This window comes from Coffea arabica, chromosome 6e (assembly GCF_036785885.1).
Source record: "Coffea arabica cultivar ET-39 chromosome 6e, Coffea Arabica ET-39 HiFi, whole genome shotgun sequence".
In the NCBI taxonomy this organism is placed as follows: domain Eukaryota; kingdom Viridiplantae; phylum Streptophyta; class Magnoliopsida; order Gentianales; family Rubiaceae; genus Coffea; species Coffea arabica.
The window spans coordinates 3,230,699-3,246,313 of NC_092321.1; the positions used below are offsets into that span (position 1 = coordinate 3,230,699).

Below are 15,615 nucleotides of genomic sequence, written 5' to 3' on the forward strand. Positions count from 1 at the left end.
TTTTCTTGATGTAAACCAATAAGTGAAAGCAAGAAAATGATTTGCTTTTCGATTTCTTCATGATGTAACCGGATCTAGAGGATTCTTAACTTGAACTTCTGATTTCCTTCGGCAAATCAATAAGGCAAAAAAAAAAAAAGGTTAATATGGGAGAGAATCTACTGTTTAGAGTATTTTTCTTGATATGTCTTGTTTTTCTGGTCTTAGAATGGAAGTGGGACGACCGTCGTTCCTATGCGTTCCTTTTCTTTCTTTTGACCTTAATATGTATCAGTCAGTGGTGACGTAGGACCGCATGCATGCCTAATTATAGCAGCTTAAAAGATCGTTTGACGTTGGCCATTTTTCAGGGGGTAACAAAACAAAACAAAACACAGTAGCAGAATATGATTACTATTGCTACAGCTTTTTTACGGTAAAGATGGTTTGATGTGATTCCCTTCCCACGGGCACGGGCTGCTCCGCTCATGTGGGAATCCATTTGTAAGGGTATTAGATGTCAGGCTAGGATAGGCAGGGGACGATATTCCCCACGTGCTTCAGACTCATTCATCACGTGGCTGCTCATTAGAGCTGCTTTCCGGCCTTCCACAGGGATCAGATCACCATCAAGTTCGGAAGCCACAAATTAATTTGGCTCTTGGCTTGGGATTTTGTTAATTAATGCCAGTTCATTCATTCATGGGTTATAAATTTTGAGGGAGGGAGGGACTGACTGAGCTAAGCGAGCAACGTCTTTCTTACCCATTTTAGACTTCCATTATTATAGAGCTAGTGCAAGTGCATTTTTTAGTTTACTCCTGAACAAATTATTGTTGGGGATCGACATCAGTTTATTTCGTGGTTAAGCTTTTTACTAGTCTTCTTCATCTCCAAGCCAAGGTGTTCATTGTTTTTTCTGCATTTGCACCTGCACCTGGATCGCTACGTCATGTCTCTTCACTACTCCAAGCTCTCTCTCATGCAATATTACTTGTCCGATTCCATTCCACACCCTCTATTCTTTTTCTTTTTTCTTTTTCTTGAGAAGAAAAACAATTTTAGGAAAAAAAACAAGTAGAATTGGAAGGTAGAGCAGCTGAGGTGCAGATGCTGATGCAGACAAAACGACATCTTGATTATTATTCTGGGGTTTTGTTTATCTTGTTCATGGCATTCGGCAAAGAAATACGTACGCCCTGCATCATTTCTGTTGCTTCCTTTTTTTTTTTTCTCTCTTTTCTTTCTGGAGTGTTTGCTTTAATTTGCTCGTGCGTAGGTTTACATTCATGTTTTTTTCTTCTTAAAAAAAGAAAAGACCCTGTTTATGTGTTTGTTTTGAGGATCGTAATTAGTTAGTGACTAAATATATATTTTATGTATTGCACGCCCTTGCCAATATATTTTTATCAAGCTATTGGAATCGGAATATCTTGTGTGTTTTTGGGAAAACCTATTAGTGTATTGTTTGATAAAAAAAAAAAAAAAGTTCTTCGCAACAGCTAACCTCTTCGTGCAACTATTAAGCGGTATGAGAATACATAACCACTGCAACTGCAGGACTCGTAGTTGATTTTTTTTTTTTTCTTCTTTTGGTGTTTTTTTTTTTTTTTGAGGTGGGGATTTTCGGTCAAGCAAAGTGAATTAAACGTTTAGTAAAGCCCATGTATCATCTTGTTTTCTTCACGTTGAAATGATTTTCTAAAAGTTAGAAGGGAACGTGATTAAAGAAATGGTTATGTTATTGCTTGAGTGCAAAAGTGCAGCTGCTTGTAAAAATGTCCTAACCATAATTTACAGCATCAAATAGTTTTTAGCCCTTTTGGGAGCACTCCAAGATTTCCTGACTAGTTTACTTGTGCCGCAACCGAGATATAATTGTGGAAAGGAAAAAAAAGAAAAGAAGAGCTTGGCAAACTGCAAATTTCTTCATTGAAGTAGCCCGGTTTTGTTGATTATCGAAGGTAGGTACTGCCATTTTTATCCTTTCTTTCTAGGACGATTACAACGTATTTGTCATGTTTAGGTACGAGATATAAGTAAAAAATCAATTTTTTTTCGACAAAGATATTTACTAGTATCATATATTTTTGGATTAATATTTCCTACCCTGATAGTGTATACACTGTCAGCATTGGATGAATGATAACTATGTAAAATTGAATTTTAATTCAATTTTTGCATATGTATCATGGATCCAACGATGATAGTGTATGCACTGTCAGTATATATAAGATTTACTCATATTTTTTCTGTAACACAATAAAAAATTATTTATTTTTGAGTTTGTGCAGACAAAAAGTCATGTTTATATGTCAGCAATTGCATTTTGACTGCTGCTATAATAAAAATAAAAAAGTTGAAACAGTAACTTTACTTTCACGACTTTGAAAAATTATTATTATTATTATAAATAAGACCTTATTTTAATATTATACCACTCACGGCCCAGTACGGCCTGAAAAGTCAAATACAGTCCACTTGTTTTCTTTTTTTTTTTTTAATTTGTTTTGGGGTAAAATATATAGGTTTATTTCAAGGTTGCGGTGCTTTTGATAAAAAAAATATTTTACTTTTAAGGCGTCCCATGAATATTAATTCTATAAAATTAAAAATGGTGATTTGAGTGTTAGAAACACACTTTTAATAAAAACTCAAATTGATACTTTTGGAATAATTTTCATGATTTAAAAAATAAAAAATAAATTTAATTATTTTATCATATATTATAAATTTAATTAAAAAATACATTTAAAAAATATTCAAATCACATGTTATTCAAATAATATATTTAAAAACACTTAAACGTATTTTTATTCAAAACTTTATTGAAAAAATACTTTACAATAAATTACCAGGCCTAAGCCCTCTTCAATAACGCAGCGATAGAGCTAAAATACGGATACAGTAGAAATTGTCCTGAGAGGCTAGGCCTAGACGAGTCATGCCGCCTCATAAACGTTGTCGTATAAAGGCACCCTGGGACAAGTTGGACAAAATAAACCCCTCTTTCTCTGCGGCAAAGGGTTTTGTAGCGTCCTGCAGATCGAAGAACCCTAATTTCGCTTTCGCATTCTAAAGTAAAAATGGGAGGCAAGTGTCCTCATAGAAGCGTCAAGAAGCGACGCTACTCTCACAAAACAGCTCGCCGCACTAAATTTCTCGTCAAAGATATCCTTTTTTTTCACTTTTTTTTTCGTTTTGGATTCTCTAATTTGAGCTGAATTATTCTTGCACTTCAATGTCAGAAATTTACTTCCTTGACTAGGGTTTTCTTTTTCCACGTGATGATGCGGTTTACGAGGAGCTTCATTGTATGGTGGGCGAGAACAAATCCTTGCCCGTCGACGAAGACCTTCCTGGAATGGGCCAATATTACTGCCTGCACTGCGAGTAATCATTTTCTTTTTTATTTTCCGAAATTCTTTTGTTTCAATTTTTGTTTATCATTCTAGTCGATGAAGACCTTCATGGAATTGATTTTGTCGGGTTTATCATTCTAGTCGGTATTTCGCGAATGTAGCGGTTAGGGATGAGCATTTCAAGACCAAACGACACAAGAAACGGTAATTTCTCTACTTGAATTGCCTCGTTCATTTGATCAATTACATGGCCTTGGTATTTATCTTTCGCAGGAATATGTGCTCAAGTGTTATTAGCATTGGTGCTAAACTGCTGAAATAAGGAATCGGAGGTGTTAGTTTTAGAAATAGCCTTAGTTTGGACAATAGTGGGGTAGAATAAGGTCTTTCGAGAGCACAGTTCATACATTTAACTTAGTTGTTGAGGTTCTGGCACAAAGGTTTGTCACCTTGGAGACGTGCTTTGAGGCTGTTGAATAATAGACGGAGTTTGAAATTTCACTTATTATTTTCTTTTATCTGATTTTTCATAAATAGAAAATTGGCTGAGCTTTTCCCTACTTATTCTTCAAATGCAATTTTTTCAAATTCACCTAGCCAAAAGTTTGTCCTTGAAGTTGTTTTCTCCCCATTCCCTTGGCTTGCCTACTTGTGAAGCCCCAGGATAACAAGCTTGTTAGCTGCAATGCTCTTGTTTTTTGAACCAACCATGAGTCGGAAAAGGCAATATTTCATGTAATGAGTATCTGCGAGCTACTATTTTGACAGCCCATCTAATAAAATTGTTCCATGAACTTGAAGGCAATCTATACTGCAGGGGGTGTTTAAAAGAATTCCAATGCAATTTTGAGCCATAGGCTCCAAACAAGTATTTCATAGTGGACTCCTATCATAACCCTAGTTAGAGTAAGCAATGATACATAGATATTGCATTGCTGACAGAACCTAGCTAAGTCAAGTGCAGGGGCATTTGAGTCTTCTTGGTTATCAGCAACTTGTTTAATTTGGTCCTTTAGAAGTTGTAATGTTCTTAAATGCACGCTAGGCAGTTTGAGTGGAAGTAATCTTTGAGTAAGAGTATGGAAGGTTCTCTGGAAAGGAGATATTGGAGAATAGTCCAGTTTTCACCATTTTGTGAAAGGGTTGATCTATTGGTCTGAAAAGTGGAATTTGCTGTGACTTGATCTGGAGTGAGTGCATCCCTGTTCTTCTTTGGACTGACAGTTTAGCCTATACCAAACAAGATGGGGTAATGGGTGATTGAATGGTTATCAAAGCTCATCACTAATTGTTTTTTACGCCCTCACTTTTTTTTTGGTTGAGAAAATGACACATATATTGTTGGACAAAATGTATGCCTCAGCACCGTAATTAGATTGTCTCCTCGCGTGTTGCAATTTGTGGGTTTAATGAACAAAATGGCCTCAAGAAAGCTGTGCTTAGTGCTGTAAATCTAGCCTTTATCCCTTAAGATTATGATAACAGCAGCTATTGTGCAGTATTAATTTTGGAAGTTTCTGTTATATTTTTCTGCACTATTACTACAAGATGATGTTAGATGTTTGCCCTGTATTTTAACTGCTTGGCAAGCATCCCCTGCAGTCTCTGCCTCGTCGTCTAGTTCCATGTACTTTCTCGTGCATTTTTTGCTTTCTTGATTCAGCATCTTTCTCATGTTACTCGTTCCATTTTACATACCTAACCAGATTTTAGTAGGTTTTCTTGTTTGCTTTTAAGTTCTTCAAGGCTTTGTAGTCTCTTGCAATGCATTCAAAATGGCAGGCTAAGTTCAAAAGTCATCAGCTATATTGCTGAATAGAGCTTGAACTTATGGACATTCTGGTGGTGGTAATAGAAGCTCAAAATTGACACCTTTGTTTATGCAGTATGAAGCTGATGATGGGACCTGCGCCACATACACAACTTGATGCTGACCTAGCTGCTGGAATGGGCATGCCAGATAATGGTCCAAAGCTTTTGTCAACTTGAGCTATTCCCCTTCATTGGTGCTTTACGCGTGTTAATTAGACTAATGGGTAGTCTTCACTGCTGGAAACAAAGTTTGAATGTATCATTGTGGTCGAAGTTGGTTCAGGCTGGATCCTGAAGCGTATCCCTTCTCTCTTACATCAATTGAGCTGGTTGTAAATCGATTTGCTTACACTTTTTTTTTCCCCGATTTTATATGCTGTTATTTAGTGCAGTTAGTTCATTTACCACCCTCAAATATTTTTATGAACATTGGTAAGTAATGCTCATTTAATCTCGTCCTTGTGCTTAGCATTTTTTCTTAAATGTTTTGTGCTTTCTCGTGGATAAAGGACATCTGTCCAGATATTCCCAGTTATACAAGCTAATAAAAGGAGCCGGAGAAAACAAATAAGTAGTAGTTTGGAGTATAGATGAGTGGAAACCGTCGTGGGCCAGCTTGCAAGCATGAGATCATACAGAATCTTGTGTCTTGATATCAATTTCTGAGCCAAAGGGGACTAGTCGAAATTAAATTTTGCACGAAATCTATTTATGAGAACTTACCACTTATAAACCGTTGTTATCTTCGCTTTAGAAAAGGCGTTAGATGGTTCCGTGGTGCTCAAGCTTAGCATCTGTTGGTCCGCGCGCTGGCCAACCATATGGTATGGCTTGTTTCGAATTTGTAAATAAAAGGCGTTTTGAACTCGCAGTTTGACAAAAAAGAACTCGCACAAAAAGTTCAAATTGCAGAGATACAGAGAGTTTCTTCTATGTTGTTGACTGCATCTGTTCCTGTGATTCAAGTTTGTAAAAACCACAGAAAAATTTTGCAGGTCTTTACAGTGATTTCAGAAATCATGGCGGATGTTTGCATCATATTCCTTTTCAGATCTTGGCATGATTTACGACGCCACCAAACATCCATCGGTTTCCAGATCTTGTCAAATGGAATTGAAACAAAATCTGCATTTTGTAAAATTAAAGACATCCGCCCCGGGGGAAGGGAGGCGGGAGGGGTTGCAAAGTGCAAAGTGCAAACAGCACAGCCTGTTAACTAAGAACGTACTCAAAATGACTTTCCTTTGTTTACTATGATACTGTGCCAGCAAGAAGTGAAGATGAAAGACCTGTCTTCGTCTGGACGTTTTCGAGCATTCCTTGTCAGTTGTTAAAACCTGTCTATTTTGTCTCGTCAGTTTTGAATTTCCGACTTGAATACCCATGCACGGGTTAAATCATCACAAATCCGTGGGGTTGATGTGTTTATATGCGGGTGTCTCGTAGCATTCCGGAGCAGGACGCGGCCTCCATCTGGAGCCCCTCCCGAACCCAGACAATATCGAGGCCACTGCTCAAACTGGCCTCCATAGTATATTTCGTTGATCAGTTCCCATCCTCCGTGCGAGAAAAAGAAACAAAAACAATGAAATAATGCAACCACAACCACCACCAACTGAAGAGAAGGTACGCTGCCACAACCACCACCAAATCCTCGTGTATTTAGAAGGTACGCTGCCGCAACCACCAACTGTTCATGTACAGCCACCATAGCCCTATACGCTCATCATGCACCGTATATCAGATCAATATTATGGGGTTGGGAGGAGGATGGTTTTCTAGGTTTGTTCATTTTCAGTTTATTTATTTCTTGTTTTAAGATTTTAAATGATAGCAACAGCTGCATGGGGGAGGCGTTGCTACATACATGTATACACACACACACACACATGCATATAGAGATATATATATATATATATATATATATATATATGTATTGTTTGGACAGAAGAAGGCTCGCTCTCAATCGCATGTGCAACGCCACGTGAACTCTTTGTCAATAATTCGGTTTCAAGAAAGATACGTTGTCGGAGGGATGGAACGTGAACATGAAGACGAGAGCACCATTACCCATCCATCCCACGGACTGGAAACTGGTCACTCTTCGGTCAATTACGTAGGATTGCGATGTAATATCTTGTCGGAAATCCAGAACAAATGGTCCGGGGATGTACTGCTCAGTGTACGCTACAGCCTCTTCTTTTGCTTAACCAAATGCCACTCACTCCTCCGCAAACCGCGTGAAAAAGCAGAAAGTGATGGAATTCTAACACACGCTTAATCAAGATGTTGCTTTCATGTCCTTTTCCTTTTGTCCCTCATCATTTAAATGCGAAAAAAACCAGAAAAAAAAAAAAAAAACTTCCCTCCTCAAATCAAGTCATGATGATGTTTATTGAATGGAAAATCAATTTATTTACTCATCTTTTACACAATATCAAACTGACGAGTGCTGTTGTTATCACCCTTACCCTTTTCTAATTAATGTTCCGGTTGCCTCCTTGTTTTAGCGTTCCAAGTTAAAAGACACGCCGTAGAACATTGGGAAGATAACAGGGAGAAATTACCTCACGGACCAATATCTAGATTATACCACTATATATAAGGCTAGAATAAGGAGATACACATGCTATGGCCTATACCAAAACAGAAACAAAAACTGGACAAAAACCCAAAAAAAATCACCACGGTGGGTATGAGGAGTAATTCCTTTCTTGTTTCCAGTGCCATTTTCTTTTCCTTTCTCTATTTTCCTTTTCCTGTAATTTCTTTTTAATGGACTTTCTAGGGGTCAAAGCCTTTTCCCTCATTGTCCATCTTGGTCTTCCTTATGACGTGCAGAGGAACTTGAGCCAGATGCAATGTTAATTGCTTGTCCGTGCGAAAATCTTTGTAAATGAATCATACGGGCGTAAATCCCCTCAGGGTAGTTCTTCTGCAGATGGGAATGAGAACCTTGTTCCGCTACCTTCCCATCGTCTACGACGGCAATGACATGCGCATTTCTGATCGTTGATAGTCTGTGTGCCACTACAATTGTGGTTTTTCCAGAGCAAACACGCTCCAGGGCTTCTTGCACGCACCTTTCTGATTCTGCATCTAGAGCGCTTGTGGCTTCATCCAGCAGCATTATGTCTGCCTTCCTCAAAAATGCTCGAGCAATGGCAATCCTCTGTTTTTGTCCTCCTGACAATTGAACTCCCCTCTCTCCCACAAACGTTTTATCGCCGTCGGGCAACGATGCTATGAACTTGTGTGCATTTGCCAATGTTGCTGCTTCAGTTATCTCAGCTTCAGTTGCTGACTCGTGTCCATACGCAATATTTTCATATATGGTGGTGGCAAAGAGACATGGTTCTTGTGGCACCAATGCAATGTGGCGTCTAAATGACTTGAGATTATACTTGCGTATGTCTTTTCCGTCGATCATAATACGCCCAGAAGACGGCTCATAGAATCGTTCTGTAAGAGCAATGACAGAGCTCTTTCCACAACCACTTGGCCCTACAAGAGCAAGAGTCTTGCCAGCTCGAGCTCGGAGATTTAAATCACGGAAGATTGCTATATCTGGCCTAGAAGGATAAGAGAAATCCACATGCTTGAATTCTACTTCCCCACGAAGTCTGTCAGGTACTAGGGTAGCTTCAGGATCATCAGGCTCAATTTCTGTTTTCCGATCTAGGAGATCAAACACTGAACGCATTGCTCGACCACCTTTGATGAAGTCAGGGGCTAGAGTTAGAGTTTCAGCGGCGCCATTGGCTGAGACCATGAGGACCATGAATACACGGATGGTCTTTGAGAAGTCGGAGATCCCGTGCTTGACAAGCCAGGAGGCATACCAAAGACCAAGGGCATAGGAAGCATAGAGCGAGAACTGAGCAATCCCATATCCGCTTCCAGCAATTTGTCCCTTCCAGAAGCAGCGCTTCAGTGGAGTTTCAAGGTTGGAGGTAAAGAGGCTCACAATTTTCGACTCAGAATTGAAGGCAGCAACGGTTCTTAGATTAGCCACAGCTTCCCCAGCTAGTTGTGTACCTTTGGCATGTGCTGCTTCTAGGTCCCCTGAGAATCCTTTCATGAACATTTTCTGTCAAAGTGCCACAAAAAACAGTCAAAACAAGTGACTCGAGCACAAGAAAAAGATGATGTAGTAAAGCAAGCCTCCTAACGATATCTCGTTAACCATATTTCCTAGATTTAGTTGCCGTGGACAAACCTGCAATACTGTCGCTGCAACAACCACAGGAAAGACAGCAACGAGAACTAGGGCCAGGCGCCATTGCAATACGAATCCAGCAGTACAAGCAACGAGCATAAGAGCTGAGTTTTGCATGATCACTGAAATCCTGTCTCCAATGGCTGACCTAACATTGTTGGCATCTAAAGCCAACCTCGCTGCAACTCTAGAACTTTCATTCTCTTCTTGGTCGAACCAAGCCATTTCATTTTTCAGAACAGCAGCCAGCATTTTTTCTCTAACTCGCTTTGTTAAGTTCTCCCCCACAACATCCCAGAAGAAATGCTGCAGCGTGTTGAAGATAAGTGCAGCAGATGAGAGACCAATTAAAAGATAGCAGTATTTTGCAATTTCTCTGATCATGAGAGCATGGTTTGGATTGTAGTAGACACTTAGAACTGCACTCAAGACATACGCAAAGAATGCACTAAGAGATCCACAAATTACAGAGCCGATTGAACCAACTAGAGCATAAGGCCACTCGGGAGAATTCATCTTTGCGAGACGCCAGAAGGAACTTGCTTGCTCTTTAAATGGTAGCTTTTCAAGACGATAATTGGGATAAGAAGCATCAAGGGAGAGGCTAAAGTCAGAAGTAGAGAAGTCTGATAGCCGGCGCGAGTATGGGGATCGTCCATAAGAGGAGTTTCTGGCTATAATCGGTGAGCTCACAGAGTTTCTTGCACTAGATGGCCTGCAATAGAAGCAAGTCAAATACATTTTATCTGCCTGTTTGCTTCATTTCATGCAGGCACATTAAGTTCAGGAGTGCATTTTCTTGAAATTTTGACAGAGACTAAGCAGGGCAAAGATTACCTTGCACTACTTTTTCTTGCACTGTTGATAGCTGCTTCATGAGCCGCTTCCTGCATTCTGATGAGCTTGGCGTAGACACCATTTTCTCCCTTAGAAATGAGCTCATCATGTGTTCCGATTTCGGACACACTGCCTTGCTGAAGCACGACGACAAGATCAGCTTTGCGGATGGTGGAGAGGCGATGAGCAATTACAAGTGTTGTCCTTCCAATCATGAATCTATCTAGTGCCTCTTGAACCAGCTTTTCAGATTCGGAATCCAGAGCACTGGTTGCCTCATCCAAAAGCAAAATTGCTGGATTCTTAAGCATTGCCCTTGCTATAGCAATTCTCTGCTTCTGTCCTCCTGATAGTTGCAATCCCCTCTCCCCTACCTGACATTTTGAAGCAATACAGCATTTTCAGATGATCCATTTTGAGTAGTGCCAATAATTTCTCTAATAGAGTTGTGAATATTTTCATTAGGTGAAGATGCATATCAAGCAACATGAAAAAATCTTAATAAAAAGAATCAGGAAAGGGCATTCTGTCTATTGTTTCTTGTGGAATGGATAACCATGAGGTAATTAATGTTTCATAATTAGACATATGAAACCTTAAGTATATTTAATGTTAAAATAAAAATTAAGAAATAAATTTTACTTCATTATTCACAAAAAAAAAAAAAAAAAAACCAACGTATCCAATTTGGCCCATTTACATTTAGCTTAAGAGGGTCGAGTGAAATTTTGGTGGGAATATTGCTTATAAGCAAAACAAACTTTTGGCGCACCTCTCATTTCCTACAGTTCTTACGATAATGCAATAATCCCTCTTTCGAAAAGTATAAAAGGTTCCGAAACTAGAAGTCTCCGTTTTGCCATGAATAAAGAACACTCAATTTACACATGCACATGCAATGTTTGACCAAACCCATGTTACAATTTTTAAATTGCCAGGACCAATCACCCACACTGATTTTGACTTTTTAATGGAAGTTAGGTCGGTGGGTTTGTTGACCAAATAAGTTAAGTCCGTCAGGCTGGTATTATAAAGCAGTTGAATACGGGCCCTCGATCCATTACGGTCAAATCCACGATTCACCTCCTCCGTTGTTGGCGCAGACATGAGTACCAAAACCCATGCAGCCCACCGTCTAAATTATGTTGATCCTTTAGCCAGCCATAGGAAAGGACACAAATTGACATCCTAACCCGCAGCCTGAAGTTACATTTAATAATACTCTCCGAACTCTTTACTATTAAGGAGCCGTTGCTTTGCGCCTTGAAATGGGAATTCCGACCGCGGAGAGAGGCACGGGGCAAATTTTTGGCACCTTCTGTCACGGCTGGTCCACGAGGTACTGGCGGTGGACCAATGTACATCCGACCTATCTAGTATCTATCATCACATTGATAAAGAGCTCCAATAGCTTTTTGTCCATCGCACTACGCTGGTTTAGATCCAATTGCATTTTTCTTAGGCATGCGTTTTGGGGGTCATCAATTACGTAGCTCCCATAATGACTCAATTAAAACATAATTAATGCTAATGAATCCTGCTAAACCCCTACTCGATCATCCCTAATGTCATCACAATAGGATTGAAAGTTTGAAAAATTATATAATTATAATAATAATAAAGATCTGCTGCTTCACAAATCACAATCGGAGGATATTGAAACTAACCTGAGTATCATAGCCGTCAGGAAGCTTCACGACGAATGAATGCGCATTGGCAACTCTGGCAGCTTCTTCAATCTCAACCACACTAGCCTCAGGCCTACCCAACAGTATGTTTTCTTTGATGGAAGTGGCAAACAGTGCAGGCTCCTGACTCACCAGTCCGATCTGCTGCCTCAACCATCTAAGCTTTAATGTCTTTATGTCATGCCCATCTAGAAGAACTTGTCCTGCACAACAACACCACTATTCACTAACAGAGATTTTCATTCCCAGACATTACACTATTATTATTTATTACTGAGAGGAGAGACAAGGACGACATGACCTCTGATGCAAAAATCACTTTAGCTGACACTTGGCTAGATCAAGAATACAACAATTCCTTAGCCACACAACTCGGTGGAGGAGCAGTAAATGACAAACATAAAGCACAGAAGCATATTAGGCCAGGCCCCGTAAAGAGGTTGCTGCATTTTAGTAATCTTACCGGAATTGGGATCATAAAATCTCTCAATGAGAGAGACCACAGTACTTTTGCCAGAGCCACTGCTTCCCACCAATGCTATGGTCTTTCCGGCCGGAACAGTGAGGGAGAAACCATTGAGTATCTGAACGTCAGGCCTTGAAGGATAGCAGAAATCGACATTTTTTAGCTCCACCTGGCCTGTAACAGATTCCAACTCCAAACCCCGATCGTTGTTTCTGTCAACACTCGGCTTCTGATCGATTATTCGGAAAATCTTAGCAGCAGCAACTCTGGCCTTTGCAAATGCAGCCATGCTAGGTGCAGATTGTCCCAATGCTCTATCAATTTAAAACAACAGATTAACTTCTTTGATCCAGAAAACGTGACAATAAAGCCTGGCAAAGTAATTTTTCAGTACTTACAGTCCACCTATCATAACAGCAAACATTGTGGCTATTGCAAGCCCTCCGTTGGTAAAGTGATGCCTAACCAAGTAACCTCCGTACCAGAGAAGAAGAGCATAACAGCAGAAAACTGTGAAGTATGTAGCTCCCAAGCCCATTCCCTTTGCAAACCCACTCTTGTAACCCAGCCTCTGAGAAATTCTGAGAGCAGCAGAGTATGCTTGCAATGCTCTTGACTCGCCGACATATGCCAACACTGTCCGTATTTGAACTATTGTCTGCAATTTGACTAGAATCAGCAAGTAATATTCCCACAATCTCGTGCAATTTTGCTTACACTAACTACAAAAAATTTTCTTTTGTTGGGTAAAATTTCAGTTTCACCTGTTCTGCAATGTTTCCCGCTTGTGAAAGAGCTTCTTGACTCTTGGCGGAAAGCTTGGCTAATGTGGTCGTATGGATCCCTCCAATTATAGCTATAAGAGGAACCACAGCCAGAGTAACCAGAGCTAACTGCCAAACTGCTGTAAATCCCACCACAAAACCAGATACAAATGTTGCCATGTAATGTATGAAATTTCCCAGCTGCACAGAGAGAACGGCTAAAAAGAATTAAGACATAGAAGAGAAAAAAGTTTTTTTTTTTTTTTGGAAGGAAATTGATCAGTTCCCCTGGCTGTTCCTTTTCACCTTCTCACTAATGGCATCTTGGATCATGACGGCGTCAGTGTTAATGGCATAAACTACATCCGAGGTCCGAACTTCTGTATCAAAGAATTGAATGTCTTGATTCAAAGCAGCCTCTAGGTACTTGATTCTCATTTTAGTGGATTGTCTCTCTCCGGTCCACATCCAACACGATATCTCTGCAACCACCCACCATTGCGTCAATAAGTAGCCTGATTTCAATCAAGAAACGTTGAATTCATCCAGGTAGCAAAAAGGTTGGTTTGAACAAGTTGTTCATTTTTGGCTTTTACCTGCCCAGGAAGATGCCCATATTGCCGCTCCTACTACAAGAAAGTAAAATGCATACTGCAAACGACCACCAAAGAAAAGAATCACTCAGCTTTCTCTCCTTTTTGGGATACAATAATGACCAGTTTAATTTGCATAAGCCTATGGGTTTTCAAGAAATTGCATTAGCGGGATTATCATTACCTTTACGACTTCTTGAGTCATCTTATCAACATTGCTGGCATTAGAGCCAAAAGAATTAACAAGATCAGCAAAGAATCTAAGAAACAGAGGCAATGAACAGCCATGGACAAAGGCACCAAGCGTCCCAATTCCCATCAAAACATAATCCAAACCATCCGCAAATCTAAAAAGTTCACCGAACCCGGATGAGGGTGGTGGTGAAGTAGGCTTCTCTGCATCACCACCATCTTTCTTTCCGTCACAGCCATCCATCTTCTTCTTCCTTGCCTGCTCTATACCACTCTGGACAAAATTTAGAGTATGTTGCCTTAAAACTACTTGAGAATCAGGGTCTTCTACTATCGGTGTTGATGTTACTGCTGGTTGATGAGAAGTAGAATTAGTACAAGTGATTGTAGTAGTAGTAGTAGGAGTAGCAGTAGCAGTAGTGAGGGAGTTAAGGTCGTTGGGGGCTTTAAAGGAGGAGGTGGTGGTGTTGTGTAGGTCTGAGGTGGTGGTGGTGGTGGTTTCTAAGGAGGGGTGAGGAGCTGAGACAAAGAGTTCAAGGCCTTGCATTTCAGACCATCTCCACTGCTCTATCGTCTTTATCTCCTCGCATTCTTGTGACATTTTGATTTTGCTTTAAGACTGTTTTTCAATTTTACAACACTGACCCAACCCACCACTCGTTTCTTTCTTTCACACACTCTCTCTTGATTTTATTACAAGTACACTCTTCATCTCCAAGACTCCATCTTAGAATTTCTATTTTATTACTCCTATCTACTAATTTCTCCCTGTTTTTCACCCCCCAACTAAAAGTCTAAAACTTGATAAGAGAAGTTTAATATTAGTAGTAAGTAGAAGTAAATTCTTTCGAGCTGGTGAATTTCTTGTACGTCCGTCCCTTTGGTTTAGTGGTATATTCATTTTTTTTTTTTTTTTTTTTTGCAGTTGAGGAGGTGGTTTCTTCGGTTGCTTCTCCTGTAAAAAAGACTCCGCACAAATTGACAGTTTGATAAGATGAGATCAGATGAGTGATGAGAGAGAGAGAGAGAGGAAAGAAAGTCTTCGGCACCCGACAAAGAATACTGTGTGTAAGCTTGAGATTGGGAGTTTTTTGACCAAAACAGCATCTGAAGCCTTTGCCTGATTGCCTGAGGGAGTCACCCCTCCAACCAACCCGCTAGCCTTTGCTACTTCAAATACTGACTAATATACCGTATACTACTACTGTTTGTGACCACCTTCTAGTCCATGTACTTGCATTAATTAAACACTGACGCAGAAATATATATATATATATATATATATATATTTTTTTTTTTTTCTTCCTTCTCAGCTTCACTTCACTCTCTTTCTTTCTTTCTTTTTTCCCCTCTTTTCTGACCTTGCATTATTATTGAGAGTTTACTTGCAGATTCTGGCTTCTCGAACTGCAAGTCAAATTTCAGAAAGTCCTCTGAAATTACTTCGTATTCAGACTTCAGACCATGCCCATTTTTAGTTGGTTTCTGGTGACCGGAAGCAACCAGTTATCTAGCGTGCATTGTCTATCTCCTGGAAATCCGCATTTTGTGCACAGGACTAGGATATTGTAATTCCCCTGCCCATTCATATTATTTGATTCATCCTCTCCAGCAATGCATACGATTCCTCTAGTAATTAATACTCCAATCTACTAACCGCAATTAATTGTATCACACAGAATGTTGACCACGTCCATGTCCTT

General features: G+C 39.8%; 2 protein-coding genes across 2 annotated transcripts; one reads left to right on the forward strand and one right to left on the reverse strand.

Annotated features, from left to right (window-relative positions):
* Positions 1-2,858: 2,858 nt before the first annotated feature.
* On the forward strand, positions 2,859-5,621 carry LOC113697607 (uncharacterized). The gene is made up of 4 exons (XM_027217291.2): positions 2,859-3,150; positions 3,264-3,372; positions 3,483-3,545; positions 5,228-5,621. The coding sequence occupies exons 1-4, from the start codon at positions 3,066-3,068 to the stop codon at positions 5,328-5,330; spliced, it is 360 nt and encodes a 119-aa protein (XP_027073092.1). The 5' UTR covers positions 2,859-3,065; the 3' UTR covers positions 5,331-5,621.
* Positions 5,622-7,716: 2,095 nt separating this feature from the next.
* Positions 7,717-14,847, reverse strand: LOC140009315 (ABC transporter B family member 1-like). Its single transcript, XM_072054480.1, has 10 exons — positions 13,905-14,847; positions 13,724-13,778; positions 13,434-13,609; positions 13,128-13,328; positions 12,762-13,021; positions 12,361-12,677; positions 11,877-12,100; positions 10,210-10,583; positions 9,373-10,087; positions 7,717-9,243 (listed from the first exon to the last, which is right to left on the reverse strand). The coding sequence occupies exons 1-10, from the start codon at positions 14,511-14,513 to the stop codon at positions 7,960-7,962; spliced, it is 4,215 nt and encodes a 1,404-aa protein (XP_071910581.1). The 5' UTR covers positions 14,514-14,847; the 3' UTR covers positions 7,717-7,959.
* Positions 14,848-15,615: the final 768 nt, after the last annotated feature.

What these genes read in the sequence shown, in the direction of transcription:
- LOC140009315 (XM_072054480.1), bottom strand. Translation starts at nt 14,513, where the DNA reads ATGTCACAAGAATGCGAGGAGATAAAGACGATAGAGCAGTGGAGATGG. An exon ending in TGACTCAAGAAGTCGTAAAG is followed by an intron (nt 13,779 to 13,904) that starts GTAATGATAATC and finishes GGTCGTTTGCAG; the next exon opens with TATGCATTTTACTTTCTTGT. An exon ending in ATGGGCATCTTCCTGGGCAG is followed by an intron (nt 13,610 to 13,723) that starts GTAAAAGCCAAA and finishes GGGTGGTTGCAG; the next exon opens with AGATATCGTGTTGGATGTGG.
- LOC113697607 (XM_027217291.2), top strand. Translation starts at nt 3,066, where the DNA reads ATGGGAGGCAAGTGTCCTCATAGAAGCGTCAAGAAGCGACGCTACTCT. An exon ending in CACTAAATTTCTCGTCAAAG is followed by an intron (nt 3,151 to 3,263) that starts ATATCCTTTTTT and finishes TTCTTTTTCCAC; the next exon opens with GTGATGATGCGGTTTACGAG. An exon ending in ACCAAACGACACAAGAAACG is followed by an intron (nt 3,546 to 5,227) that starts GTAATTTCTCTA and finishes TTGTTTATGCAG; the next exon opens with TATGAAGCTGATGATGGGAC.